Consider the following 27931-nt stretch of genomic DNA (forward strand, 5'->3'; position numbering starts at 1 on the left):
CAAAACGCGATATTGATGAAATTGACTGATTCTTGAAAAAAAAAATTATGTCTTCATTCGATGAGGTTTATCCTCTTCAATCACAAGAATAAGTAAATATACTTATACCAATTTGGTCCAAAATAATTGGTTAAAAAAAAAGTAATTATGACAATTGGATTTGAAATTTCATAATTGATGATACAAATGAAAAATGATAGTTAAATTCAAAAACTAACCTCATCTTCAAGATTCAATAATTAACTGAATAAATTTAAAAATTGGTTAATGTACATAATGTGTAGTTAGATAAATATGATGCAATTAAATGCAACTTATCACTTTTATGCATATATGGTTTTAAATGAATTTAATTTAAAAAATGAGCCAAACAATCTAAAATTTCTTCTTCTTCTTTTTTAACCTAATGTTAATTTTTCCTTTCTCTCCTCTTCCTTATTTATTTTTTTATCCTATGCTTTTTATACTTTAATTATTATTTTACAATATTCCAATAATAAATTAAATAATTTAAAAAGATATTTTTATTTTATAAAATAATTAATATATTCAAAGTTTAGTTTTAAAGAATGAAGTACGTTGCACACGATGTACACGTAGGGGCAAAGCAAAAATTCTTATTAAAATTAAGTTTGTCCTGACTAAATTGAACACATGCAAGTGTTTGGTTTGTTTTTTTAAATTGCATAACAATCATACAATAAGTATATTATATTAATTATTTGATTAATTCAAAAATTATATCCAATCAAATTATAAATATATTATATTTATATTAAATTATTTTAAATTTTATCAAATTGGATTCAAAAATTATTATTAAATTAAAGGAAAAAAACACACACGCACACATGGGGAGCCGATCATACTACACCAGCAACGGTCCCACTTGGAGCCCTCCGCCATTGGCGCAGGCCACCTCGTCATCATCAGCATATATAAAGAGCCAGTCTTTGTTTTTCCCTCTTTTGATCAATGAATTGCAGAGCACCTCCCCACCTACGCGCTTTCTTCCTTTTCCATTGCTCTCCGTCTTTCCACAGTCCCCGCAATCTCTCGTTCTCTCTCTCTTCTTGATCCTCTCTCCCTCTGTCTACTGGCTGTTCAGGAGAACTGAAGCGCAGTGTTTTTTTCTTTTGCTAAATTGCTTGGAAGTGTTCTTTTTGGGGGGGAAATGAGTTACATCGGAATTCTGAGTTGGCCCTAAGGATGATCACGCGCGCGCACGCAGACTCACACACAGACACATGTTCATATGTATATATATTGCTTTTTTTTTTTTTTTTGGGATTCATTGGTTCGGTTTTTGCTGGGATTATAGTTGAGATGTGGATATTTTTTCGTTGGTCTAGTTATTCCTGGGAATAAGGGGAGTCTGCTGTTGCTTATGGTAATTTGTTGTTGTTGTTGCGAAACTAGGCAGGTATTGTGAGAGCAAAATCTAGAAGGACAGTTTCTGCAGCAAAGTCATATTCGTTATCCACCATGGCACCTGTAAGTTCAAACGCATGCACATAGGCCATTTGTCCTTGTATTTGGGCTATCATGGTATGGGTACTGCTAAAAGAATAGGTTTTATGGAAGTGCATACTAGAGTGAAACGAACAATTAGCTTTATTAGTTTGGCTGACTGGATCTGGATTTGCTAACACTATGTCAAGCAGGATCTACAGAGTGCTGGGAGTGTTAAGCAGCAAATAGCAAAGCTGTTTGAAGAGTCGCTGAGGACTACTGTTCCTGATGAGGGAGACGTAGAGCCTGCAATTGCTCCCTGCCAAAATCCTAAATTTGGTGACTACCAATGGTATGAAAATCTGGTACTATCCTGACAATGGCAGTAATCTTGGCATTGTTACTTTTAGAAGCTACAAGCTTCTTGCATTAGAAATGTATAAGACTCTCTCATGAATTTGCTTGCTGACAGATAGAACTGTTTCATTTGGTGCAGCAATAATGCCATGGGCTTATGGTCAAGAGTTAAAGGCAAGGGTACCCAATTCAAAGGTCCCCAACTCGTTGGGCAGGTAGTTATCTTTGCCCTAGCTTGTCTAATGACTCAATTTTCTTTTTCCTTGTAGATATGAATCAGGGCTTCCATTGACAATTGATACAGATTGACATGTATTCCCATTTTTAGGCCATTATGAATAATCTTCCTCCATCAGAAATGATAGAGTCCTGCACTATAGCTGGACCTGGCTTTGTAAACATCATATTATCGAAGCATTGGATTGCCAAGGTATTTATCTTATTAGTTCTATGTGTGTTCGGAACATCCATATATTGTGAGATGCTTTGGGTTCATATATATCTAAGGATTGCTTTTGCTGTTATAGAGTATCCAAAAGATGCTTGTCCATACTATTGAAACTTGGGCATCTGAGATTCCTGTTAAAAGAGCAGTGGTGGATTTCTCTTCACCAAACATAGCTAAAGAAATGCATGTTGGTAATTTGAGGTCGACCATTATTGGGGACACTCTGGCCCGAATGCTGGAGTTTTCAAAAGTTGAGGTTCTTCGCAGAAACCACGTCGGAGACTGGGGCACTCAGGTAAACACAATCCCCTGAGAATTCAATTTGTGGTTGCTATTAAAAGCATATGTTCCTTTGCTTGTGCTACTGGTGAAGCCGAATGGTTGATCTCCTTGGCATCCTTAATGTAATTGTATTTTTTACAAGTAAATATATTTTTATTATTATAATAAAGCATACAAGTGGCACAAAGAGGTAAAACCAAGCAAGACCTGATCAGTGATCACTCAGCTCATATCAAATGAACTTGATTTCTTAATGCGGAACATAAGAAAAAAATAAATAAATAAACAATTTTTTGCTTCCAAAAAGGTTCTCCGATCTCCAAATTCTATGTGATAGGCACAGAAGGTCTTACATTGTCTCTGCTTTTATAGCTTAGGAACAACTCACTTTCCACCAAAAAAATGATTCTGCAACAGAAGTAGACAGTATCCCTGTGATTTGAAATGCATCAAAATGAGGATCTTGATTTTACAACCCACCTTCCTAGTGCATCAGTAAAACATGCATCACCCTGGTTTTTTTCTGCAAGCATAACATATTTCAGCATGAGCGCTTCTCCTTTGGGATGATGATAGCACCTCTACCTGCAAACCACACAAAAATGCAATCTTGTTGACAGCCGAATACCCAAATTAATTTCCTTGGAACAAATTCCTTGGCGGTCTTAATTAAAGGGAACTGGTCTCTTGCTTTGTCTTTCCGTTGTCTTCCATACAATTCTTGCCTAGTAGAGCTTCCTTAACAGCACTTGAACATATAGATATCCTGATTATTGACAGCCTTGTTAGAATTATTTAAATCTCGCTATATGTTTTGATCTGAAGCTCTCTATGCTAGACAATGCAACTTGATTCACTTAGTATGAGGAGCTGGGTAAATGTGCAATGTAAAAAGCGATCATTTCAAATACCGTATTGAGCCTTTTTGCTTGCCAATGCAAATCCATCAGAGATTTTTATAATTCCTCACCGCGTCTACTGTATGCCGATACAAACACCTAGAAAGGCAAAAACAATAGTGGTCTCTCCTGGAAAGGGTCGTACTCTTTTCAGCTGATAACACCTCCCTGTGAAGCATGCTCCTCAGTCTAAATGGTATACATTTGAAGTCCCTTATCTATAGGCTTGATGAGTGTCGAAGTCACCAAAAATAATTCTTACTACACTTGTGATAGTGGGAGTAGGGTCGATCCACAGGGATTGGTTTTAAGTTAATTTCTTATTAGAAAAATAGAAAATAATGGGGAAGGTTGTTGATGAAAAGGAGTAATTGGAAACTAAATAATTAAAAATATCTGGTAAAAATATGAGAGAGAGATTTTCCGGTTAAGGCTAGGATCATGCTTGATTCTTGTGAGTTGATCATTGATGCAAGAATAACACATGTATGGACAAATAAACCAGTTATGGTCGTTGGTACGACCTAACAACCTCACCTTTCCTTACCTTTTCGTTAGCCAAGGTACGACCGTTGGCTAGATCTCTAATTAACAGACAACCTTGGAAACGTTCATAAGATTTAATCTATTAACAGCATTAAGAATTAAAAAGGCCTGATTCTAATCAACAAACTCCTACGAGGACAATTCGTTTAAACTAGATCATGCATTCCCCATAACATAATTAAATACTGTGACATAACTAATCATGCTACGTTGCCACTAAGTATTGAACTAAATAAACAATTACACGGATTTATAAAATTCAATTAGCTAAGCAAACCTTCTTGATAATGAACAACCGGCCGAATCATTCATAAATCAGACGTTTGTAATTAAAGCACAGAGAATAACATGAATATTTGTTTGACAAGTGTAGAACGCAGATTAAATCTCACAACATAACGGGAATCAAGCAATCACCTTAACCAGAAAATAGAGAATTTAGCCGGACATATTAATGGAAGAACACACTATAAAGTGGAATTCCATTAATTCCGGTAGTAAAATAAAATAAAAGAGAAGAGATGAACAGAGAATTCTATAGAGTTCTAAGATAAAAACTGAATCATTTCTAATGAAGAGATCCCCCCTATTTATAATAAAAGTCTCTTACGAATCTAGACGTAGTGGGGGGATAGATACGTGATAAACTCTAAAAAGGTGAATAGATTACAAAAGATAAGCTTAAAAGAATCCTTTTTAAATCTAAACACTTGATTCCTTTATCTCTTGGGGAAATCGCTCGTGCTTATCCTTATCCCGAGTTGACTAAATCTAAACACTTGATTCCTTTATCTCTTGGGGAAATCGCTCGTGCTTATCCTTATCCCGAGTTGACTACTTCATTAAGCGTGGGCGCGCTTTGTCAATTTTGCAGAAATTTTCTTGTAATCTTCCTTTTTTGCTGAATATGCAATAAAATCACATAATTAGGAATATTTTGGATTAAAAAGGAAGATTAAATTGCTATAAAATCATTATAATTGCAGAGTTATCAAGGCTATACTTAAATGATCAGATTGTAAACCTGACCTACCATATTACCCATCATTTGTAAGATACACTTAGAGATTATGAAATCAATATGTTGTCATGATTTGTGAGGTGTTTTCTTTTTATCAACAGTTCTGCGTTGCACTTCCTTTCCTTTTGGTTCTTTGAAGCACCACTGAAATGGACGTCTTTGACTTGCTTTTGTATCTACGTTAGCTGCAAAATCCAATTATGCGGATGGTCTTGTCAGAATAACAGAAGACGAAGATTTACGTGGTTCAATCATATGGCCTATGTCTACGAGACAAATGCCCAAAGGCTAAATTATCTTATTCTCTCTTAATTTGAGGATATAAACCCCCACCTATTTATATAGGTGAATTACATATGTCAATAATGAAAATGGAGGAAATCTCTCTGAAATCAAATTATTTAAATATCACAAGAATCACTTAGATATTCTTTTTCTTATGATCTTTAATATGCTCCAAGAAATTTTATCTATGATCAGTATTTTAAAATGAATTTCCCATTTTCTCAATTATATAGTGCAACCTGCTTATAATATGTTTCATGTTTTGCAGTTTGGCATGTTAATTGAGTACCTTTTTGAGAAATTTCCTTCTGGGGAGGTTTCCGGTGATCAAGCCATTGGAGATCTTCAGGTGAGGAAATAACTTCATGCATCCTTTAGTTCTTGTTGATGTTCACACTTGCTTTCGTTAATTATCTTATTAGTTAGAGTTGGACTGAATGGGCTTGATATTGCTTTCCTTATCTACTCGATATTGCTTTCCTCATTCATCTTTGTTTGGAAGACTCAGTTCAGTAAAAGCATCACCAACCCATACTAGTTGGTTCCAGGAAGTATTACTGCATGCACATATTAGGTTTCATAAAGTGCTCTCTAATATGACCACTGCATGTTGTTTAATATTGAGTTTGGATATAAATTCTGTCAATTTTTGTCTAGATTTCTAAAACATAATTACCTATCTCGGATATCTATTTTATTGTCGTTAGAACAGTGTATTATCACCTCATCATGATATTGATTGGGGTTAATAGCGCTGAAGAACTTTTATAATCAGATCTTGTACTTTGAGCTATTTGGATGATGTTTACGCTAGTTCTATACTTTATTTATTTATTTAGAATTATTCCTTTTACCACACTTCGCCAAATTCAATTAGAAGTCTTGCAGAAAGAGCCTCCTTTGACTTGGTCTTTCCTTTTTCAGGCATTCTACAAGGCCTCAAAGCAGAGATTTGATAGTGATCCTGCGTTTAAGGAGAGGGCCCAAAGGGCGGTAGTCAGTCTTCAGGTGAATAAAATGAGAGGTTATATTTTTCATTCTTTCCTATGTTAAAGCTTCTAACAAAGATTCCCATTTGGCTTTGATAAATGAAACAATCAGTTCTACATATCTAACTTGCCAAATGGTTAAATAAGTCTACACTTTTTTGTAATTCCTCTATTTAACCATGATGCTATGTATTCTGCCTCTTATAGGGTGGGGAAGAGAAGTATAGGAAGGCATGGGCAGAAATCTGTGAAATAAGCAGGAGAGGATATGAAAGTGTTTATCAGCGGCTTGGAGTTCAATTAGAGGAAAAGGTGCTCCCAGTTGCTTCTTTAAATTCTACATAGAAACTTGATATTAGTTTATCAGCAGCTTGCACATCTCCAAATGAGGCATGACATATCTCATTCCATGATGATACAATTCAACAAAATAAAGCTTGTGCAAAGATAAATTAGCATTTTGAATAATCACAATTGAAATCTTATTTCTCCAATTAAATCCAATTCAATAAATTCATAAGGTATAGAGCATCTATAATTCCAAACATGTATTAGAGGTACAAAGCCACCAATTAACACACCCCAATATTTACATACCTTGGGAGTATTTTCAGTGACCTTGTAAAAGATGGTAGATATTTCAGATGGTGGATGAATAAAAACTCAAGATCCCAAGCACCAGCATCAGAAGAAACACTTTCTCTCAACTGCATTTTGTTTTGCTTGCTAGTTAAATTAGCCACAGAACTCGTAGAAATATAGACTGAAGTAACGTCAAGTTCGAGTTGATTCCTGGTAGGTATCTGACCTTTAGAACAATTTACCTTTCATTATTTGCTCCTATAATTATTTGTTATAAGTTCTAAACCCAGTTACCTTGTATGTAGTATATGTCCTCTTGTGTCCATATCTAGTCGTGGTTTTAAAAGCTTATGTTGTAATTTATACCTTTGCTTACAATTATGCTACACTCTCTAAAGTTCTTCTCTCCAGGGGGAGAGCTTTTACAATCCATATATCCCAAGGGTTGTGGAATTGCTAAATGAAAAGGGATTAATCGAAGAAAGTGAAGGTGCTCGTGTAATCTTTATCAAAGGGAAAAAGATACCGCTTATTGTTGTAAAGAAGGATGGTGGCTACAACTATGCTTCAACTGATCTTGCGGCCTTATGGTATTTTCTAAAATGTTTACTGTTCACTTATGTGTCATATAGTTCCTTTTAAATTTATCAGTAACTATCCTTATGTTGATGATCAGTAAACTAACGGGCCTTGCTCTTAGTATTCTATCACTCTTTTGAAAATTTTAGTTAATCCATAGATCATCAGCTCTTTTAGTCAATAGGGTAGAGATATTGGATCATTGGTGATGATGGTGTCTTCTCACCATATAGAAGCTCATTTGTGCCATTAATACCTGATATGTTATCCTATAATTGGTATGACAAGTTGCGGCAATTTTGTATTCACTTTCATTATATGGTCGGAAACAATTGACTTTCAGTTAAAATCGCTAATCCTTATGCCTAGGTATCGACTATATGAGGAGAAGGCAGAATGGATTATATATGTTACTGATGTTGGGCAACGGGAGCACTTTGAAATGGTTTTTACTGTAAGTTCTTCTTTTCTATCTATATGCAATGTTTGTTTCCACATTTTTTCAAGTGTTTCTCTGCTAGAGGCTGCATCCTTTTCATCCCAATTTCAGGCTGCCAAACAAGCTGGTTGGTTGCCAGCTGAAGATAATAAGTACCCTAAAGCTAGCCATGTTGGTTTTGGGCTCGTTTTAGGAGAGGATGGAAAGCGATTTCGAACTCGCAGTACTGAGACTGTCAAATTGGTCGATTTACTTGATGAAGCCAAAAATCGATGTAGAGAAGCCCTAGTTCAAAGAGGTAACATGATGATTACTTAATAACTGCAAGTTCCTAGCCAGAGAATCTTTTAATTACTACCATATTTCGGATTTAGTTAGCATGGATGTTAATATCTAATTTCAACATTCTAAATATCAAAGCAATTTAAATCTTCGTAGGTAAGTCTGAAGAGTGGACTGCAGAAGAACTCGACAAAACTGCTGAGGCAGTAGGTTATGGAGCTGTCAAGTAAGTTCCTTGTTTGATTGTCTTCTGAGGTTTAAGAAAATAGAAACGTGGTGCCGCACTCATTTAAGGAAACTTATATTCAAGAATTCAAATTGTTGACTGGTGACTATTTTTATGCCCACATTGTTTGCTTGTATGAAAACACCATTTAGCGCTGCATCCAAAATTTCCTTCTGAGCAGCATTATTGTTCAAGTCATGGAACAGTCACGCTGCTTGCAGGGGAACGTGAAAGATCCACACCTTTCTTTTGTATTTTGCTTTAAACTTAGAATAAAGGTTTATTAAGAAAAAATATCTTCAGTTGCTACAAAGCTACCAATTTACCATGTCTTGACTGGTTCTTTAGATCGACATAATACAAAGTGGACCAGCCTTTTGTAATCCCAATCCTAAAAGAAACCACTGAGTCACATAATTAGCATAAGAATTATATCAAAACAATTCAATTTTTATTCAACTCTATGGAATTAAGGCTTAGTTTGACTGGTTAGAAAAAGAATGAGGTCATTCCCAGCATTGGCATGTCCTGTTGACTGAAGTATATGGCAAGAAACTTTTATGGTTATATATTTTTGTGAGGGATCTGGAACTGTGTCCAGGAGTACGTTGCTTACACTTAAAGAGTTGATAGAGACATCTTTTAACTGTCATTCTTTATTTTCTTCAGCACGTATGGTTCTCCATTTGCCCCCTGGCTGGCTAACAAATTATGTGTTTTTCTCTTGATAAACAGATATGCAGATTTGAAGAACAATAGATCGACCAACTACACATTCAGTTTTGATCAAATGCTTAATGACAAGGTCATTATGGATTTTGATCGTATATTCAGTGTGAATGCAAAAGTATCTTCTTTTGTATTTGCCAAGTCCTTTTTTCTTTACGTTCTATTACCTTTATATTTAACCTTCTTTATTATAATGCAATAATTTGTCTCTTGTCATGGCTGCTGAACATTGTTGTCAGCTGGTTCTTGATTGTGCTGGCTGTTTCTCTAGTCAATTTCATTCCAACAGGAAAAATCCTGTTTAACATGCCTTCACTTGGTACCATAGTTTAATGCAATGTATTGTGGTAGGAAATCTATTTTACCATAATGTCTTTACACTTTGTTACCTTCATGGATTTTTGAGCAGGGAAATACTGCTGTGTACTTGCTATATGCACATGCTCGAATATGCTCAATCATCAGGAGATCGGGTAAAGATATAGAAGAGTTGAAGAAGGTAAACAGTCATTCTCTGTTGATTAGTGATCTGTTATCAGTGGAATGCCTTTCGGTTTTTTACTATGCCTTAAACTCTATAGGTGATCTTTCTCGAAGGACTTCTTAATGATCACATGCAAGTATACTATTTTACCTACTATTTTCTTGGCAATTAACGTTTTCGCATTATGTGATCTAGAGTTGGTGTAATGTCCGTTCGCGAATATCTTTATCTTTTTTATATCTTGGGCGCCACTTACATTCTTTTTTTTATAGAAGAAAGTACTGAGAGTTTGGTGAATAAAAAGCCACTGTAGAGTTGGTCAATCTGGTGTCCGACGGTTTTTCAATGAGACATTTTCCAATCTAAAGGAGAGATTGTGTTGAATGTCGGATTGAATCTTGAGTATGTGTAGTTATCATTTCCTCATGAATCTGTCTACTGGTTCTATTAAGACTACGACTTAGGTCATAAGGTAGCTTCTCTCCGTCCCTGTGAGGTTAATGTTGTGTGCAAGTATCGTAAAAATGTTGGTGCCATAGCTCCGTACTCTTGGCTATAAGGCAGTGATAGTTGAGGCAATATATGGAAGACAGTCAAATTGTATTAGTACGCGATTTGCATTTTCGTACGAATTCATGCGTACATGTGACAGATTGGAACCATGGAGTTGGATCATCCGGATGAACGGGTCTTAGGACTTCATTTGCTCCAATTTCTGGAGGTATACATTCATTTTAACTTTTTGTGACTATCTGGGTAGCTCCTCGAATATGCCTTGGTTATTTATAGGGTAAATTACAACGATCTTCCCTGAAGTTTCGCATAATAACGAATACCCACTCGTTGTTTGGAAAATTACTAATACCCTCCTGATTTTAACGGCCGTCTAACAATTAACCCAATTTGTTATGTTTCCATCCATTTTTATGGTGAACTGACCAAAATGCCTTTATGAATTAAAAATTATTATTTTATTTATTTTTTAAAATTTTCTATTTTGTTTTGGACTAAGTGGATAATTTTTTAAAAAAAATTCATCCACCTTGTTCGATTTTTTTTATAAGTTTTTAATTTTAAAAAAAATAAAATAATACAGTAAGGATAAAGTTTACGATTTCATACTTCCATCCAAAGATTACATAATTTCTACAAACATCAGGGAAGTATTAGTAATTTTCATACAATAAGGAGATATTCGTAATTATGACAAACCTCAGGGGAGTTTATTGTAATTTTTCTTTATTTATATTGTAAGTTATGTTCTTTTTAGTTATTATGCTCTTGTTCTTTACCTTTTCAGATCGTGGAAGAGGCATGCACCAATCTTTTACCAAATATACTGTGTGAATATCTGTATAATTTGTCTGAAGACTTCACAAGATTCTATACCAATTGTCAGGTACGAGATTATGTTTAGTATGCACATAAAAATGAAAAAATAAAAAGTTGAATTTAAGGCAAAATATTCAATCATTTTGCTATATGGAATCAATTTATTGCTTGAAAAGAGTGGATTAAGAGTCAATTGCCTGCTTGTAGTGATAGCAACCTCACCAACTCTTAGTATAGCTTTGTTTTACCTGCATAAAGACATTAAATCGTTAAAGTAGTTATGTCCAAACTAGTATGAGTTATTTAGAAACACAGGTAGCTGAACATGACAAAATTCCTTTACGTTTTCTCCTTTTCCTTCTGAAACCTAATGAAAAAAGAATACATGTTCGCTTTAAATTCTTGTTTTCAGACGAGAACTAACCAAAATGTACAAATAAAACCACCTTTGCGTTTGTTAATCAATCAACAGGGAAGTGCTAAAACCTACTTTAAGTTTTAACTTTTAAGGTGTTGAGGTCTCTCTGAACCTTCACGAGGATGCCAGATCCACTCATTGGACATTAATAAGTATGTGGTGACAGAATGACACCAAAAGTTGTATAAATGTTCTTTTCCTCTATATAACTTTGGATTAATGGGGAAAGAAGTCTGTCATTTATGGGCATCTGTTCAAAACATTTAAACTTTTTCGAAGATAAAAGCAACTAGGGTAATTCATAGAGCTATAGGAAGATGATTTTTTTTTTCCATGAGAAAGCAACAATGCTGATGCATCTTTGAAACAGTGAGTTGTATCAAATAACCTAAAACCCTCAAAATGCACTTTATGACTATTACTCTTCCATGGCCTGCCTGGTTTACTGATGCTGTTGCACTTGCAAATTGGTCTTGTCGAGTGTTATTCTGGAACAGTTTGAAGATTTCTCCTTCTATTACACGGTTTTTTTGTCAGTACTTTTGGTATTTTAAGTTCTCTAATCTTGGAGTTATTAGTTCGGACTAATGGAAGAACACGTAAAGGGTATGATGAAAGTCGAGTTTTGATGAGAAAGAGAATGGAAACCGGTAACCTGTGGTGACCAATACGACACATTTTATCATCCTATCTTTTCATTGTCATCTGTTATTATCTTAAGTCTAAGTTCCTTTGATGATAAAGAAATGGGAATAAGTTCCTCTTGTGTGTTCGTGTTTAGCAGTTCTTCTATCCATAAGTTCCAATTACATGCCAGATTTTCAATGTTAGAATAGTATTATCATCTAATTGCGTCTACTTGAAACGAATGGACCTATCATATTATGGTTCTGGTAATGCAGTTTGCTCAAGAGTTTATTTGTGCAGGTTGTGGGCTCAGCAGAGGAGACGAGCAGACTGCTACTTTGTGAGGCAACAGCCATTGTCATGAGAAAATGCTTCTATTTGCTAGGAATCACCCCTGTTTACAAAATCTGACCTATTATTTTACACTATCATTACCAACTTACATTTTTAAACCAAAAAAATCTGATACAAATCAAATAGGTCAGTATATTGTATATAAATACTTGTAAATTATATTAATATGAATATCAATTTATTTTATAAAATTATTATTATTCTTTTGTTATGTCCTTGCCCTCCGTCTTGCCTCCCGCATGGCCGCTTCCCTCCCTCCCTCGCTGCATACTCTCCCTCTGCCACCCTTTCTTGGTATAATATGTATAAGTGTGTATGGATACGTCTATATATAAGGGTTAATTACACTTAAACTCCTATACAAATATCAAATTATACTTTCCTTTTAAACAAGTTTTAAAATTATACTTATATCTCTTTTGAAAATTTATTGTTTACACCCGATCTCTTTTTATTAGGGGTTGGACAAAAAATGCTAACTTTAGCAAAAAAAAATTCATAAATTTTCATTTTACATCACATTTTAACATTCTCATGCAATAATTTTTGTACTTATAAGGAAAAGAATATAATAATGTTATCTCACTCCATATATGTATTACATTTACTTTTTTATAAGTACAAAAATATACATAGAACTGTTAAATAAGGGCAAAATTAAAAATTCATATATATATATATATATATAAATATATTTTTTATTTGCTAGCAACAACAATTTTCATCTAAATCCTAATGGGAAAGGATTAGGTGTAAATGAATTTTTTTTTAAAAGGAGTGCAAGTGTAATTTTAAATTTTTTTGAGAGAAAATATAATTACACATTTTTAGATGAGGTTTAAGTATAATTAATCCTATATATAATTTTAAATATGAATCGGTGATCTAAATAATTTAGGAACAGTTGGTTTGTATATACGAGAATGTCAATCATAGATTTATACAAATAAGATTCAATGGTTCATAAATTAAAAGCAAACAAATACCTTTGTCGATTAATAAATATTTATGTTCTACATCTTTATTATATTAGAACAAAATTATTACTTAAAATTCATTTTTTGAGGGGACTTATTTGACTATTAATATAAGTGTTTAACAATGAATTCTTTTTAATATATATATATATATATATATATATTGAAAAATAAAGATGGTCAAAGAATTTTGAAATAATGAAAATAAATAATCTTTTTAACCGAGTATGAAAATGAAAGTAAAATGATTAAAATAAAGATAAAATATATTGATTGATATTTATGCAACATTTTCTTTAGTATATTCATTATTTTATATTTTAATAGCTAATGGTAAAACGGCTATTACAATGAAAGATAATAGAAAAAAAAATTCAAATTGGTATCAAAATAATATTAATAATAAAAATTGAGTATCATTAAATTATTTATAATTGCTTGAATACGAAAATAATATTAAAGACAAAACTCGACTATCAGAATAATTTTCTTTTTGTTAAAAAAGTACCCCATGTTATAAGTAGTAATATTACCACATACATCACTTTGAAATATTTCATAAATTCTTTTTTCATTTTTTTTCCCAAACTCTTTGTCAAGTTCAATTTAAAAAAATGAAAATAAAATAAATAGTTGATCAAAATTGACAACAATTGACATTGTTAAATGATTAAAGAAATAGATACTTGTGCATAAATAAATATGATGAATGATACTTTTGTTAATAAATATCTTGCCAACTAAATGAGTTACTTTAGATATCTCACATCTCAAATAAACAATAACAAGTACAAGCATTTCCAACTTTTCTTTTATTCCCGATGTGATTCACTTAATATGTTCAATTCTTTACTTAAATGAGACAAATTTGAACCTAATTGCAAATGTAGAGCTGGTTACTTTATATGAATATACCACAAAATGACGATAGCTGATGATAATACTTGACTCAACAAAGACTGAATTTACTAATATGATAGTGGAACTAAAATGACCGAAACAAGTGCTATCTCAACTTGTTTCGACAAAAAGAATGCATTTCTTTGCACTTGCTTTTGTGTACAGTTTAATCCTTAAATATAAATATTAAAATCGAGGCATTGAGACGCAGTTATAATTAACTTGTGATTTACACACATTTCTGAATTTCAACCATAATTCCATTCTTAAATTGTATGCTTTATCTCAGCAATAATAAAATATAGACTCTTGGAGTATTTAATGATTTCCTGAAGAATTTCAATCGTACAGTACCTAACTCAACAGATTATTATTAAATTTCATCCAACGAAGTATACTGAGGACATCCATTTTCTACTAAAATCAATATATGATGAAGCAAACTTGTCTACTTCAAATTAAACCAAAACTGACAAATACCTCACAAGATTTTCACCAACAGAAACAACAATGAAACTACGATTAATCTTTTTTTCCTTATACACTATTTCTGAAGTAAATAATATAGACTCTGGAGCATTACATGCCTTGAGCCACTGCTGATTATACAGAAAATGAGCTTAATAAAGCAATAGCTCATAGAAGTATCGGCTTGAGAATTTGGTTTATTCTTGAGACATGATAACGGACACATATCATTAGTAAGTAATATGACCCAAAATGTTCACAAGTTTACGACAAAATATGTAGGAGGCTTGAGTTTGTTTTATGTAAAGATAGAGTACATACAACAGCTGATACAGTATATGGAAGAACTTACACTTGGACCCCCGTTAAGAAACATGATTATCTTGGAAAATTCACTGGTGGCTCCAAGCTGCCAACCAAAATGCTGAGATCAATATCTTTGTCTTCAAACTTCTTGATAAAAGGGTGGCTCTGCCAGTACCAGTGTGTTGTTAGTTAAAGATTGGTGAAGCATGGGTACAGACAAAGTATGTTGAACATAAACTAACCAGTAGTTCCAAAGATGAAGGCCTGTCTCTGGGATCCTTCTGTATGCTGCACATCCAAAAACCAATGCATAAATAGGATGATGCTTGAGGAAAAATAGCTTACCAGAAAATGAAGGAGAATTAAAGAGTTGTGAATCATTTTCTATAGTGGTCCTAGCTTTCAAGTTAATTTACTTAGCAGAAGAACCACAAGAGAATCATTATCAACAAGTCGGAACATTCGTGCTAAGAAAGAATCATTCATAGGTGTCAGACAACCGAACTTAGACATTGTCAGTTTTCATGGCATGGCTACTTTTGATGAATGAAAAGAAGAACTAAATTAATGAACAGTAAGGAAAATGGAAAAAAGAATTTTCCATCTCTGTCCAGCTGAACTCCAAAGCTTTCTAATACTTTCTCTTTTTCGTACTTTACTCTCCCATTCTTCAAAGCAAGTTCATCTTTTAGCTTGATCAAACTTTAATATTTAAAATAGAGATCCAGCAATATGCATCCAAACTAAAAGGAAATTATCATTTTTCTTTCTTCACTTGTTTTCATCAAATATGACCTAACAATGTAAAAGGTTATTGGGTGCATATCAATTCCTGAAATAATTTTGGCAAAGAGGAAAACAGCAACCCATCCCCTAGAGCTCCTATAACTGTAGAGGGCAGACACTTGGACTCATAGTCATGGAACATAATGCTTCTCTCTCAAGATAAGAAAACTGCTATATTCCATACCAGGCTGAAACAAATGAACAGAATTCTGGAGAGAATTGATCGGGTGGAGCAGAAGGAGGGGGACTTCCAACAATAGCCTGCAAAAGCTCATAGAAGCCCGGTCCACTTTGTTGATCTTCTGATTTCATGTAAGGAAAGCGCCCAATGGCGCATTCAAGAATTACCATGCCCAGACTCCAAATATCACTTTTATAGTCATAGGTGCTTCCACTGATTCTTTCAGGCTACAGAAAGTTTCAGATGGGAAAGATCTGGTTAGGCATCAGTGTTATTTCTTGCTCTTACATGATTTTGTTACGAATGATCCAGAGTCCATAATTAAAAATTAAAAGAAAGGCAAAGCAGTTCTTGTTATATGATGCTGAAGATGACAATTTATACTCACTGCCATGTAATTGTAAGTCCCAACAAATGTGTCCCTTTGGCCCATAGAGTTCGCCAGCATTGCACTAACACCAAAATCTGTTATTTTTACTTCCCCTCTGTGGTTGACTAGCAGGTTCGAAGGCTTTATGTCTCTATGTATTACATGTCTTTCGTGATGCAAATAAACTAGGCCTTGTAAAACCTGAAGTCAAAAAAAAGTTCATTGAGAATTGAAGGAACTGAAAGAATTATGGATTTAACTAATCTGAGATCATACAGTGAGAAACTGACAAACCTGTTTGCAAACAACAGCAAGATAAGGTTCAAGGATTGTCTTAACTTGTCTGATTACATCAACCAGTGATCCACGATCCATGTATTCAAATACAAGAGATATAGCTCCATTATGATAGAACGAATGGTAGCAAACTACAACATTTGGGCATTGTGATGCTTGATTTATTTTAAGCTCCTGAACAATTTGTTTGCGGATCTCCTCCTGTATATTCATTTGGATAACCTGTGGCAACACAAAACAAAATTCCCAAAAAAAGACTGAAAAAGAGCAACTATTTCTTATCTAAGAACACTAAAAACTTACAGAAGTTATTGAGTATTCAGGTTAAATAAATAAATGTAAGCTGACCTACTCAATGATTGAGCACTAACCTTCAAGGCAAATAATGTTCCGACCCATTTGTGGCGAACAAGTTGAACGACACCACCGCTTCCCTTGCCTATGACTTTGATGGTCTCAAGATCTTCCAACGAGAATTGAAGGTCAATCTCCTTCCCTTCTGATGGCTATATAGTAAGCCCCAAAAATGCAGGAATAAAAGGGGGGGGGGGGGGGGGCAAAACACGGAAGCCCGGGGGGGGGGGGGGGGGGGGGGGGAGCAAGACCAGTTAGCTCCAGTCTTACAGTAGATCTAATCTAATTTGACTTCAAAAAACTTTTATGCAGTCTCAACATGTATGACCAAAATAATAGCATGCTACAAGATATTGCTATCTCATTTTGTTATTTGCCGTAAGCCATACAGACGTGTTTCAGTTGCAAAAGTCTAGGCATAGATTGATGGCCTAATACAGATTCTTACTTTATGAGCAGTACCCTATGCCACACTACATGGACAGATAGGTTAAGGTTCAAGTACAAGGAAGTCAACAAGCACAACAGACAGGTTAAGGTTGAAGTACAAGGAAGTCAACAAGCACATCGTTCCATGAATCAATCAAACAATGTTGCTCACACAGAGGTAAGTTGTGACAATATTTTGACTGAGTATTGGACAAAAAGTTGTAAGCAAAGTATCAGGGCGGAGAATCTCCATCGAAACACCATGGAAGTGGAGTAGACACTTCTTGCTAAGCTAGGGCTTAGGAAATTAGGAAAGAGCATAGAAGTCCTAATATCCAGTCAAGATAATTGCAAAATCACAAACCAGAATAAGGAACACCACAAAAAGGTACTTCCCTAGTTTAAATCACCATTCCAAATGTTCTTCAGCAGAGAAAAAATATATATATATCATGTTGCTATGTCTTATCAGTCATCTACTCATGTGTATTCATTCTTCTTCCTAATCAAACCGAAAAGCAGAAGGTGGTCTTTTTGCATAGACTCAACTGCTACAATGCACGAACAACCACAATCACCAACTCTATAGGCATTTTACCAGCTGACATTATAACTAGGGATCTTCGATTATTCATGGGGTTGAAAAATTATAAATATTAAAAGAATACTGGACTGAGCATCCGTCAAGTTATTTCGTTTAAATTGGAGCCATTTTTCTCAGAAATTTAGTAGGTCTACTTACAGATAAAATTGGGGCCAAGTTGGAATACGCTAAACATTGATTAAAATTTAAATTAAACTTCCCTAATCTTCTGCTACAAAAGTCAGCCTAATTGAAGCAACAGGCCACCAGCACTCTGCACTTTCATTTCAAACAACGAAAACAAACAAAACAAGGAACTTACAAGGGATTCATTCTCGTCAGAAACCAATCGGAGCCCTTTCAGATTCAAAAGTAAATCCCCATCATGAAACGTTCCACTCGCCGTCCTGCGTCACAAAAATCAGCAAAAGATCATGGAAAATATATCGAAAGAGAAAATTTTCCCAACAGAAATAAAGGGGGGGTATTTTTTTTAAGGGTTTAAATACAGGAAAGTAGAGATTGGGGAATTCTGAGCTGGAACAGAAAGCTTGAGCTCCTTGAGAGGTTTCTTGATCTTCATGATTTCGTCTCCTTCTTCTAGCGGAGATAGGGTTCCTCCGTGTGAATGCTGTGCTGATGAGGAGCACAAAAGTTGAAGAGATTCAAATGTAAATGACCGCCAAACAGTACACTCAATCAACGAATTGAAATACAATCTCACTCCGCCCCGAGACCCGCCCCGGATTAAAACACCATTCATTTTTTGCTTTTCATTTGCTTTTTTTGTCTTCGACTAATTGAGAGGAATGGTTGGTAAGTCGAGACAGTTCGCGAGCTTATTTTAAGTTTGACTTGAGCTTCTAACGAGCTCGAGCTCATCATATCGGTCCGCGATTTTTTTCTATTTTTTATAATTTTTTTATGTATTTTTATATGTTTAATTTCATATTCAATACTTTATCAACTTTATATTCAAAATTAACCATATATTATAGTTATTAATTAATATCATATATTTTAATTTTAAATAATAATAAATTATGGTACTTTCATCTATACATTTAATTTTTATACAACAAACAAGCTTAATCAATAATTTAGTAAATTTTATATTTTTCAAATAATTATTTAATATGAGACATAAAATATTTGTAATCTCTTATACTTTTGCGAATTGATAAGTCCTAACAATTAACTTATATTTTTTTATATTTATATACGAGTTTTATATTTATACCAAGATATATAGTAGGCAATCTATTTTATTACTTATAAATTTATGTTGAAATTTAGTAATTTTTATAAATTAATTTAATAATAGTAATAATAATAATGACGACGATGATGATGATGGTTGAACAATTTTAGTTTTTTTTATTGTTCTTTTATTATATATATAGTGAAATCAATCACTATCTTGTGTTTTCTATTTCATTTCATGAATTCGATAAAATTTGTTTGTTTTTGTAAATGGTTAGTTAATTATCAATAAATTAATTTAAATTTTTAAATAAATGCGTTTAGATTTACAATTAAAGCAAGGTGTTAAATGAGCTCGAGCTCATCACACATAATTCGAGCTCGAGCTGAACTTGAGCTCGACTGATTTACACCCCTAATTGAGATTGATTCTTTTGACTAATATAATAAAAAAATGATTAAGAAATATTTTATTCACTTCAAATAATCAAATTTATTGTTTTTATTCTTTTGAATTTGTATTGTAAATGTAAGTTTAATTTGAGTTCATATTTTAACAACACGATACATATTTAAATCTTTTAAGCCAAAGTATTTTCATAACATGATATAATTGTTTAAACACTAATATTGAACTAAAAAAAATTTGTGTAAGAATTTCAATCCCATTTATTTAATTTATGAATTTACCCTGATATAAGATATCAAATGATTAAGTTATCCTTTATAGAAAAAAACAATAATTAAAAATAAAACAATTTATCCTAATATTTTCAGTTTTCAATAATAAAATTACATTTGTCATCCTATGTAAAGAAGGGTTGGATTACTGCAGCAGAAAAGAGAGGTAGGTGTATAGTTTTCTACCAAAAATTGGAATTCCATTGATTGTCCTGCAGAGAGAGCTAACTATTTAGCTTGAGCTCTAATGGTTGTGAATATATGAAGCGAGTCCCAAACTAATTATTCCACTCATCTATGAAAAAGATAAACATTGGGTTGTGAGACAAAATAAGAAAAAACCCTACTATTCCATCACTGCAACTCCACCCACAGCTTTGATTTTCTCTATGATATTGTTTGCCTCATCTTTCGTGATCTGTTGCTTAAGAATGACTGGTACTTTCTCAACCAAATCTTTGGCTTCCTTCAATCCTAGATCTGTGAAGGACCGAATCTCTTTGATCACCTTTAGTTTTGCACCAGCATCAAATTTCTCTAACTTCACATCAAAAGTGGTTTTCTCAGCTTTTTTCTCCTCAGCTTTAGAAGATCCAGCACGTGCCCCGACTTGGGAACCCAAATCTATTCCTTCAACGGAAATAGACTGCAACACAGGATGCATTACCTTATCCCTCAGTGCTGGGCCGATTTGCATTCGCTCTTCTGGAGGCAGGGATGCAATTTTTTCAGCAAGCTGAACAATCTTGTCCGAAGGTGGAGGTCTCGGTCCATATGGATCATAGAAAGCAGGGTATTTGTATCTCTTTGGCTTGGCTTTGGGATCTCTCGGAACAAAGTCAGGTTGAAAACACCGATGTTGTAAAAAGTTGGTATTTCTGCATAGGGTGGGGCAAGAACAAGCAATTCGACACATGGTACCTATTTTCATGGTTTGTGGATTAGTAGTAATGATGAGCCAGGAACAACCACCAATGGCCTGACAGCAGCAAGATTATATATTTGTAGCACTCAGTGCAAATGAGTAGCGTACCCACACCAATCTATCATCACCAGCAATCTTTGCTTTTCGCACCAACTTTCCACTTGAAAGGGGAAACAAAGAGACAAAGCAAGAGACATCATATACTTTGACCAACTTAACAAAGATAATTGGAAAATAAAGAAAGAGATCGCAAATGGGGAAGAAAATATAGGGAAACAACATAATATACTGGATACAAAACATTTTGAAAAAATCACATGCTTCTTCGTTGATATTTGCAAACACTTATCATAGAAATAACACGATTTCAAAATGAAAGATGAACAAACGGAGCCTCACCTAAAGAAGTGGACTTGTGAATATTAATGACCTTAAGGGAGTAACTTTATCTACTTTCTCAGTACCAACTTTCTCCACAATTGCTCAGCCCATGAAAACACAACCTTCTTTAGGCCCTATTCTCAGAACGCAACCTAACACAAACTATAACAACAATATGCTCACCAAAATAATAACCTGATAAGCAAAATAATAAGAAGTCCTAACCATTTTGGAATGAGTTCATATTCTAATAACATTGCTTCCTACATGGGACGAATTAATATTAACATTTAGACACATAAGAAGTGAGGTTCTACCACATATATAGTTTATGATACCTCAATAAAAAAATTGAAATTTTTGTGAGGAACAAATAGTTTCAGACTTTCAGCATAATAAAAACTTGTATTAAAGAATTAGGTGATCACTTAACTTCACTTGATGAAACCGTAATCATCCATCCATGTCAAAATAGAAAAGATGACAATAATTTAAAACTGGCATCGAATGCAATCAACATAAATTTTTGGCGAAAAAAATTGCATATTTGTGTGTGTTTGTGCACGTGTGTGTATATATACATATATAAACTTATACATCACCATAGCATTTTAGTTAGCTTCATACGTAATCCACTAAAGAACTAGCTTCATACATTTTCCTTTCCATAGTTTTCCTTACATAGATTGTGATAATTTGTCATGTTTTCTGCATATACAAGAATTCCAAACGACAAAGCAATAGAAGACATTCACTACGGAATCAAACAATTTTTTATTTTGTCGTGATTTTCTAATATTATCAGCAAATACTACTTAATTCAGATAGGTTTGCAAGCTAATAATCTACCTGATTCACTAGAAGGGCTACTGAAAATAGCAGGTGCATATTGCTTGAGACCACTGAGAGAGACTAGAAATTTGGCCAACAATTTGAAGTGGTTAAGATAATAGTCTCATGAAGGAGGATTAACAAAAATTGAGAACAAAAAAACAGACTTAACTATGACTAAAGACTTTATTAGGAGTAATGTGAACAAATAACACTTTCCGATGTGGTGTATCTGATAACATCCTCGTTATCAAAATACAGGTAAAAAATTCAGAGATGACACTCTTACAAAAGTATTAAATGCAGAAATAGATGACTTAAGTGTCATACGAGATGGTGATCACTTGTTTCTTGTGCCAAACCTATGGTGAGATATAGATAGTGGTGGGTTGAGTGATATCAAAGACTACGTGACATGGACATGCATAAACCGAAGGTAGAAGTTATAGTTCAAGAGAAACTGAAGGAACCGAAATGAACTAGATAAACCATATACCATACAACATATTAATTTGACACTCTATTATAGAGGGTAATTCTGTATTCTTTCAATTAAATCTTCCAATCCTTCTTTATTCACTCATGAGGATTCTGTCTCCTCTGAAATTGTATAGCATCTTCATAAAAAGCAATTATTCATCATAAATATCGCGCGACACTTCTGCATGTTTATTTGTGAACAGAGCAACTGCACAAGTTCACTTCTTCCCATTATAATAAGATTAAGCAAATGCCACTCACTTGCCTCCATTATCAAAAACTTTCTCATGTCAATAACACTGTAGCAGCTTTCAACAATTATTCTCCACTTGCTGACCATCAATAAAACGAAATAACAGAGACATCCTTCTCATGATGCATTCAACGAATCAACACAAAAGGGGGAAAAAAAGAAAAAGAAGCATGACCAATATATTCACCCCCTGCACTTAGTTGGACAATGTCAAGAAACACCAAAAAACTTAACTGGAGATCAATGAAATATATCTTCTTTCTGCATAGTGCCTAGCATCTTAAAATAAGCTGATCAACTTGAGTCAAAAGAAGTTGAACAAACCTAAAGCACTTCATATTAGTTGAACAAGGGAAAAGAATAACTTCGACGCTTAATTACACACATCTGTTTGGCAATAGGACAGAGTGAACTAAGAGATCCCACACATTCCCAGCGAACACTAAGCTCATTGAAAATTTCATACACAACGTTTGAATATCACATAAAGAATCAGTTTCAATCCAATACCATATTATCTGCAATTCGTTTGACAAATGATAATATACAACTGCCTATACTCTAATATCATGAACAAAACACTAGCGCAAGCTACTAAATCCAATCGTGACAAATACAAAAGCATAAATTATTTTGCATCTAGTTTATATAACCTCTAATTCGAAGAATGGAAGTCAGACTGAAAACGGGTTGGACTAGATGCTTACCTTGGAACTGATTTGTTCTTAGTGCTGCGGTCAATGAATGAAGCCAGGGGCTCGATGGTGGCTATGGCTGAGACGGCGCTATCGGCGGCGATGACGGTGATGACGGCTAAGGTAGAAGAGAAGTGGATGACGAGAAATGGAAGGTATAAACTTTTTGCTGGGAAGGAGGGTTTTTGTGTTTTTTAATTGATATTTTCTATTTAATTTTTATTTTGATAAATTGCATAACTCCCCCTATTTTTTAGAAAAATAGCACGAAACCCCCTATTGGCAAAAAAATCCCCTATATTGTTCAAAAGGCAGCAAATTCCCTTTTTGTTAAAAATTAACGAAGAATGCATTTCACACATCGAAAATGAGAGTGAATTTCTTTTATATATTTTATATTTACAAATATCTTTTTTACCCCTTTATTTTATATATAAGAGAAAATTACTATTTTAGTTTAAACATATTTTAATAAATTATATATAATTGATTAATTTTAATATTATTTAGTTTTGATATATTTAATAAATTATATTAACTAAACATTAAAATACCTAAAATATATGTAATTTTAAATTATGTAAAATACATTTCTTTCAAATTTTGAAAAATTAAATTACATTTACTCATTTTTTCAAAAATAAAATTTTCAAATTCAAATTTGTTTTATATGTATATATTTATATACAAATTTATATAAAATAAAAACTAAAACAAAAAAGGAAAACTGTCGTCTTCCCCATGCTTCCAGCTAGCGCCACTACCTTCCCCGATCGCCTTTCCCCACCGCCTCGCCATGGATCCGTCGCCCATTTTACCTGTGGACGGCGACGATGTTTATATATATATTATGTATAACTGTATATAGATATAGTAATGTACATATATACACACATAACTATAAGTATATATAATATAAAATATATATTTAAAATAATTTAAATTTTGGACCGTTCATTTTTATCTAGTGAAGATCAATGATCATTGTCATAAGGGCATAACGGTTAATTTTTTTAAAAATTTAACACTATTAATCCTAATTAACAGAGGGGGAGCGTGCATTATTTTAGAAAACATAGATATTTTATTTACCTATAAAATTACCGCAAGGGATTTTTAGCTAAAAAACTAAAATATGGTGGATTTTATGTAATTTACCCAAATATTTTAGATAATTAGAGACCGTAGTAAAAGGAATGTTTAAATGCATAAAAAACCACTAAAAAAACCTTCACTGTTTTAAAATAAAAAAAATTAATAATCTATTTTGTTAAATATTGCTCAATCTCCTACCTTCATTAAATATAACTAAGGTTGTTAGTATTTTTATAAAATAAATGTTATGTCCTTAGCGATAAATAAAATTTTAGTCAATTTTCTTAGGGCGGTGATAATTTTGGTCCAGGACCAACCAAAATGGTGAATTAACACAATAATTTTTAAAAAATGGCGACTTAAGGACAAAAACTCCAACTTAGCTGGAATCATGCACATGGCGCGCATGTGACCCCCTAAATTTGAGGATTTCTCCAAATTTATGGTGAATTGGCATACATGATGAAATTTTTTAGCTTATACTTATGTGGCAAGTCGAAACAAATTAGGACAGTCTACGAGTATGAGTTGAGGGTAAGGTTGAAAGATGAATGAATTGGTTGCAGGAGAGAATTGGTTGAAAACATAAATAAACCATGAGAAAATGCTCGTAGTGAGGATATGAAGTGGTGGTGGTGTCCATCGGAGTAGGTAAGGTTGATGGTGATTGGCGAAGAGAGAGGCGGGATAATAATGTGAAGTCGTGAATGAGGAGATGAATTGAGAAATAGCAATATGGTAACCAAAATGGATGGGTAGAGGCTCAAAATGGTCATTGTGAGGTGAAAATTATTTTCGTGGTGGTCTGACAGAAAATGGAGTTTAGAAGGTGGCGAATCGACAACGAGGAAAAAAAAAGAGAGTTTAGGATTAGGCTGAAAATTGTTGGTCGCTAATAAGTGCACGTCTTTAGTCTAATGATGACACGTGGGGTGGAGTTGAGGCCACCTGTGGACGGCGAGGTAGAGGGTGGTGAACTTGGCTGGAAGGTCGCTGAAAAAAAAAATTAGACTCCGACTGTCAGCAATAATAATAGAGACTGCAGTTAGTGAGATGGTGGTGGTGGTAGGAATAAAATGAAATTAAAATAAAATAGGTGATTTGGCAAGCATGGTGAAGTGATAATAGTGATATGTTTTATTTTAATATGTTACTATTATCTCGTCAGAAAAATCAAATTATTTTAATCCATACAGTCAAAACTCACTGAAATAATAAAAAATCCCCAATTTAAATAGGCCACACGCGACGCACATAGTGCATTCCAATCAAATTAGGACAAATCGGATTAAAATTGACACATTTAGTTGAATTATCGTCCTTAATCGTTATTTTAAAATGATTTTGGGCCAGAGGTGCTAAGGCCTCTAAGAAATTTAACCAAAATTGCATGTTTACTTTATTATATAGTATTTCGTATTTTAATAACTGTTAAATTTGTATTGATTATACGAGAGTCGAATTTAATCAATTAATATTAACTGATGATCTTAATTTTATAAAAAAACTAATTATTAATATAAATAAAATCAAACACCCCACTCCTCCTCCTGCCACGGCGCCCCAACCAATCCTCCCTCGCCCACCCCTTGGCACCGCGGCCCACACCCACGGCCCCCTTAGTCGCCGTCGCCTCGGAATTTGGGCGGTGAATTTGTTTTTTTATCTTTTACTTTTGGAATTCTTTTGTGATTTTGTTTGGATGAAAAAGTGCTTTTCTTGGCCTTCAAATGTCCTGTTTGTTAACTGCTGCCCCTCTTCTTTGCTGTAGTTAGATTGATAAGTTTGAAGGGCCATTTTTATTTGGGTCTGTAAGGGAAGAATTAAGTCAGTCTTAACATTTTTAAACTTTTCAGGTGAATAGCTTGTTAGGGTTCACAATGGTGGGTGCATCTTCTGCACAAACTTCGCTTAAAGATTACCTGAAAAAGTACACGACTCAGGATGATGAGGAGAAGAAAAAGAAGAAGAAAAGGAGAAAATTTAAACCTGATGCTGGTGGAATTCTTGTGGTGGATGAAGATCCCATTTGGCAGAAGCCGGTTAAACTCGATGAAGAAGAACAAAATTCAGCAGGTTACTGAAATTATGTTTTTTTGGTTATAGAATACTTCACATTCTCGAATTTGGCTCAATCATATGAAGTGCTTACAGATGAAGAGACGCCTCAAGTTGATGAAGATATTGAAGTCAAGCGCATGAGGAGATTGGAGCAACTGAGGTCTAGACGCCCTTTTGGTGCAATTTCTGAGGATGGAAGTGGCTGGGTGTCGGTGTCCGATGCTCCTAATAATGTGAAACCAGAATACCAAAATTCTGATATTTCTCCACCTCGCAAGAGGAGGCTACGGAATGATACTCCGTCTCCAAGACCTGAACAACAATGCGATGTTCCAGCAGAGGCTGATTTGTCTCCACCACGACAGTCCCGCAAGCATTGCCAGAGTCCTCCTCCAAATGACACAAGAACATCCCCGTCTCATGGTGGTCGGACTGCGCGGTTTGATACACCTTCACCTGAGTCATATGTGGAAGCTTCAGCATCTGATAGAGTCACAGATTTGTCCCCACTTCGACGGCAACGAAGAGATAAGGATGAGTCACCTAAACCTGATAGAATACCTTCACATCCTAAGGCCGCGGATTCAGATATTTCTCCTCCTCGACGCGGTCATCATGGCTCTAGATATCAGAATGATACACGTGCGTCTTCGAAAGCAGATCTTTCTCCTCCTAGGAAGGTCAAGAATGATAGATCAGGTTCCATTGTCTCTGCAAGGAAGTCAATTCGCGACTTGGATGACTATGACACAGTTGACCCCGGTCCTTCAGTGTCTGACCTTTCTCCTCCGAGGAAGAGGCGGAAAGAATCACCAGTTTTGATACATCGACCGAAAACTGGATTAGTTTCTGGTGCAGATATTAAAGATGATAATGATAAAAAGAAAAAAGAAGACTGGTTGAGGTAACTATCTAGTCTTCCTTAGCATGCACCTTATCACCCCCTTCGTACCCCACTTCACAACACCTTTCATTACCACATTGAGTCCTTCTACCTATCTCTCCGCTGTCCTTCATTATACGCTTAATGCTATTGGTTCATCTCCTTTAATAGTTATGCAAAGCAATTTTCTTAACTTATATCTGCTCTGGTTTGTAAGTCCAAGTGCTTTATTAAGATAATTAGACTTGCTAGTTAATATTAGCATTTGGTCATATAGTCTAAAGTTTAATAGGTTCTTTAAAATTTGATGTTTGTTGCATTTTCTTGAATTAAGTTTTCTTTAACAGTTTGGTCTTATGTATATTGCTTGTTTTCTCATTTCTTCATTTCATTGAGGTGCTAAAAAAAAGTCAATGGTATATGTTATTGCAGGTTTAAAGAGATGGATCCTTCCATGAGTG

General features: G+C 34.1%; 4 protein-coding genes across 11 annotated transcripts in view; 2 read left to right on the top strand and 2 right to left on the bottom strand.

Annotated features, from left to right (window-relative positions):
* Positions 955-12421, top strand: LOC105173560 (arginine--tRNA ligase, chloroplastic/mitochondrial). 6 transcript variants are annotated; one of them, XM_011095348.2, is made up of 18 exons: positions 955-1257; positions 1424-1494; positions 1662-1804; positions 1949-2024; positions 2138-2239; positions 2337-2552; positions 5559-5639; positions 6215-6298; positions 6487-6591; positions 7273-7451; positions 7810-7894; positions 7991-8177; positions 8318-8387; positions 9123-9192; positions 9526-9615; positions 10253-10321; positions 10901-10999; positions 12278-12421. In XM_011095348.2, the coding sequence occupies exons 1-18, from the start codon at positions 1248-1250 to the stop codon at positions 12386-12388; spliced, it is 1848 nt and encodes a 615-aa protein (XP_011093650.1). In that variant the 5' UTR covers positions 955-1247; the 3' UTR covers positions 12389-12421. The 6 variants fall into 6 exon arrangements, with proteins under 6 accessions (XP_011093650.1, XP_011093648.1, XP_011093649.1 ...); XM_011095346.2 differs by having other exon boundaries at positions 956-1257; positions 1420-1494; XM_011095347.2 differs by having other exon boundaries at positions 956-1257; positions 1420-1494; positions 1665-1804.
* On the bottom strand, positions 14731-18788 carry LOC105173561 (mitogen-activated protein kinase kinase 6). The gene is made up of 8 exons (XM_011095350.2): positions 18492-18788; positions 18305-18389; positions 16988-17122; positions 16614-16838; positions 16338-16520; positions 15953-16176; positions 15225-15270; positions 14731-15147 (listed from the first exon to the last, which is right to left on the bottom strand). The coding sequence occupies exons 1-8, from the start codon at positions 18743-18745 to the stop codon at positions 15055-15057; spliced, it is 1245 nt and encodes a 414-aa protein (XP_011093652.1). The 5' UTR covers positions 18746-18788; the 3' UTR covers positions 14731-15054.
* Positions 19995-23594, bottom strand: LOC105173563 (50S ribosomal protein L7/L12-like). Of its 3 annotated transcripts, none has more exons than XM_020697993.1 (3): positions 23444-23594; positions 21191-21324; positions 19995-20951 (listed from the first exon to the last, which is right to left on the bottom strand). In XM_020697993.1, exon 3 carries the CDS (start codon positions 20795-20797, stop codon positions 20213-20215), a length of 585 nt encoding a protein of 194 aa, XP_020553652.1. In that variant the 5' UTR covers positions 20798-20951; positions 21191-21324; positions 23444-23594; the 3' UTR covers positions 19995-20212. The 3 variants fall into 3 exon arrangements, with proteins under 3 accessions (XP_020553652.1, XP_020553651.1, XP_011093653.1); XM_020697992.1 differs by having other exon boundaries at positions 21191-21334; XM_011095351.2 differs by lacking the exon at positions 21191-21324.
* Positions 26067-27931, top strand: part of LOC105173817 (BUD13 homolog) — a 4750-nt gene continuing 2885 nt past the window's right edge. The window contains exons 1-3 of the mRNA XM_020698060.1: positions 26067-26602; positions 26681-27491; positions 27903-27928. Coding sequence (XP_020553719.1) covers positions 26407-26602; positions 26681-27491; positions 27903-27928 — 1033 coding nt within the window. The 5' untranslated portion in view covers positions 26067-26406. The remainder of the gene's footprint in view (positions 26603-26680; positions 27492-27902; positions 27929-27931) is intronic.

Source organism: Sesamum indicum, linkage group LG11 (assembly GCF_000512975.1).
Source record: "Sesamum indicum cultivar Zhongzhi No. 13 linkage group LG11, S_indicum_v1.0, whole genome shotgun sequence".
NCBI classification, from domain to species: domain Eukaryota; kingdom Viridiplantae; phylum Streptophyta; class Magnoliopsida; order Lamiales; family Pedaliaceae; genus Sesamum; species Sesamum indicum.

Coding starts and splice junctions, on each gene's coding strand:
- LOC105173560 (XM_011095346.2), top strand. CDS start 1,210: ATGATCACGCGCGCGCACGCAGACTCACACACAGACACATGTTCATAT. Junction 1,805..1,948: donor AAATTTGGTGACTACCAATG/GTATGAAAATCT, acceptor CATTTGGTGCAG/CAATAATGCCATGGGCTTAT. Junction 11,000..12,277: donor GATTCTATACCAATTGTCAG/GTACGAGATTAT, acceptor TTATTTGTGCAG/GTTGTGGGCTCAGCAGAGGA.
- LOC105173561 (XM_011095350.2), bottom strand. CDS start 18,745: ATGAATGGTGTTTTAATCCGGGGCGGGTCTCGGGGCGGAGTGAGATTG. Junction 18,390..18,491: donor TCCCCAATCTCTACTTTCCT/GTATTTAAACCC, acceptor TTTGTGACGCAG/GACGGCGAGTGGAACGTTTC. Junction 16,839..16,987: donor GAACATTATTTGCCTTGAAG/GTTAGTGCTCAA, acceptor GTGTTGCCACAG/GTTATCCAAATGAATATACA.
- LOC105173563 (XM_011095351.2), bottom strand. CDS start 20,797: ATGAAAATAGGTACCATGTGTCGAATTGCTTGTTCTTGCCCCACCCTA.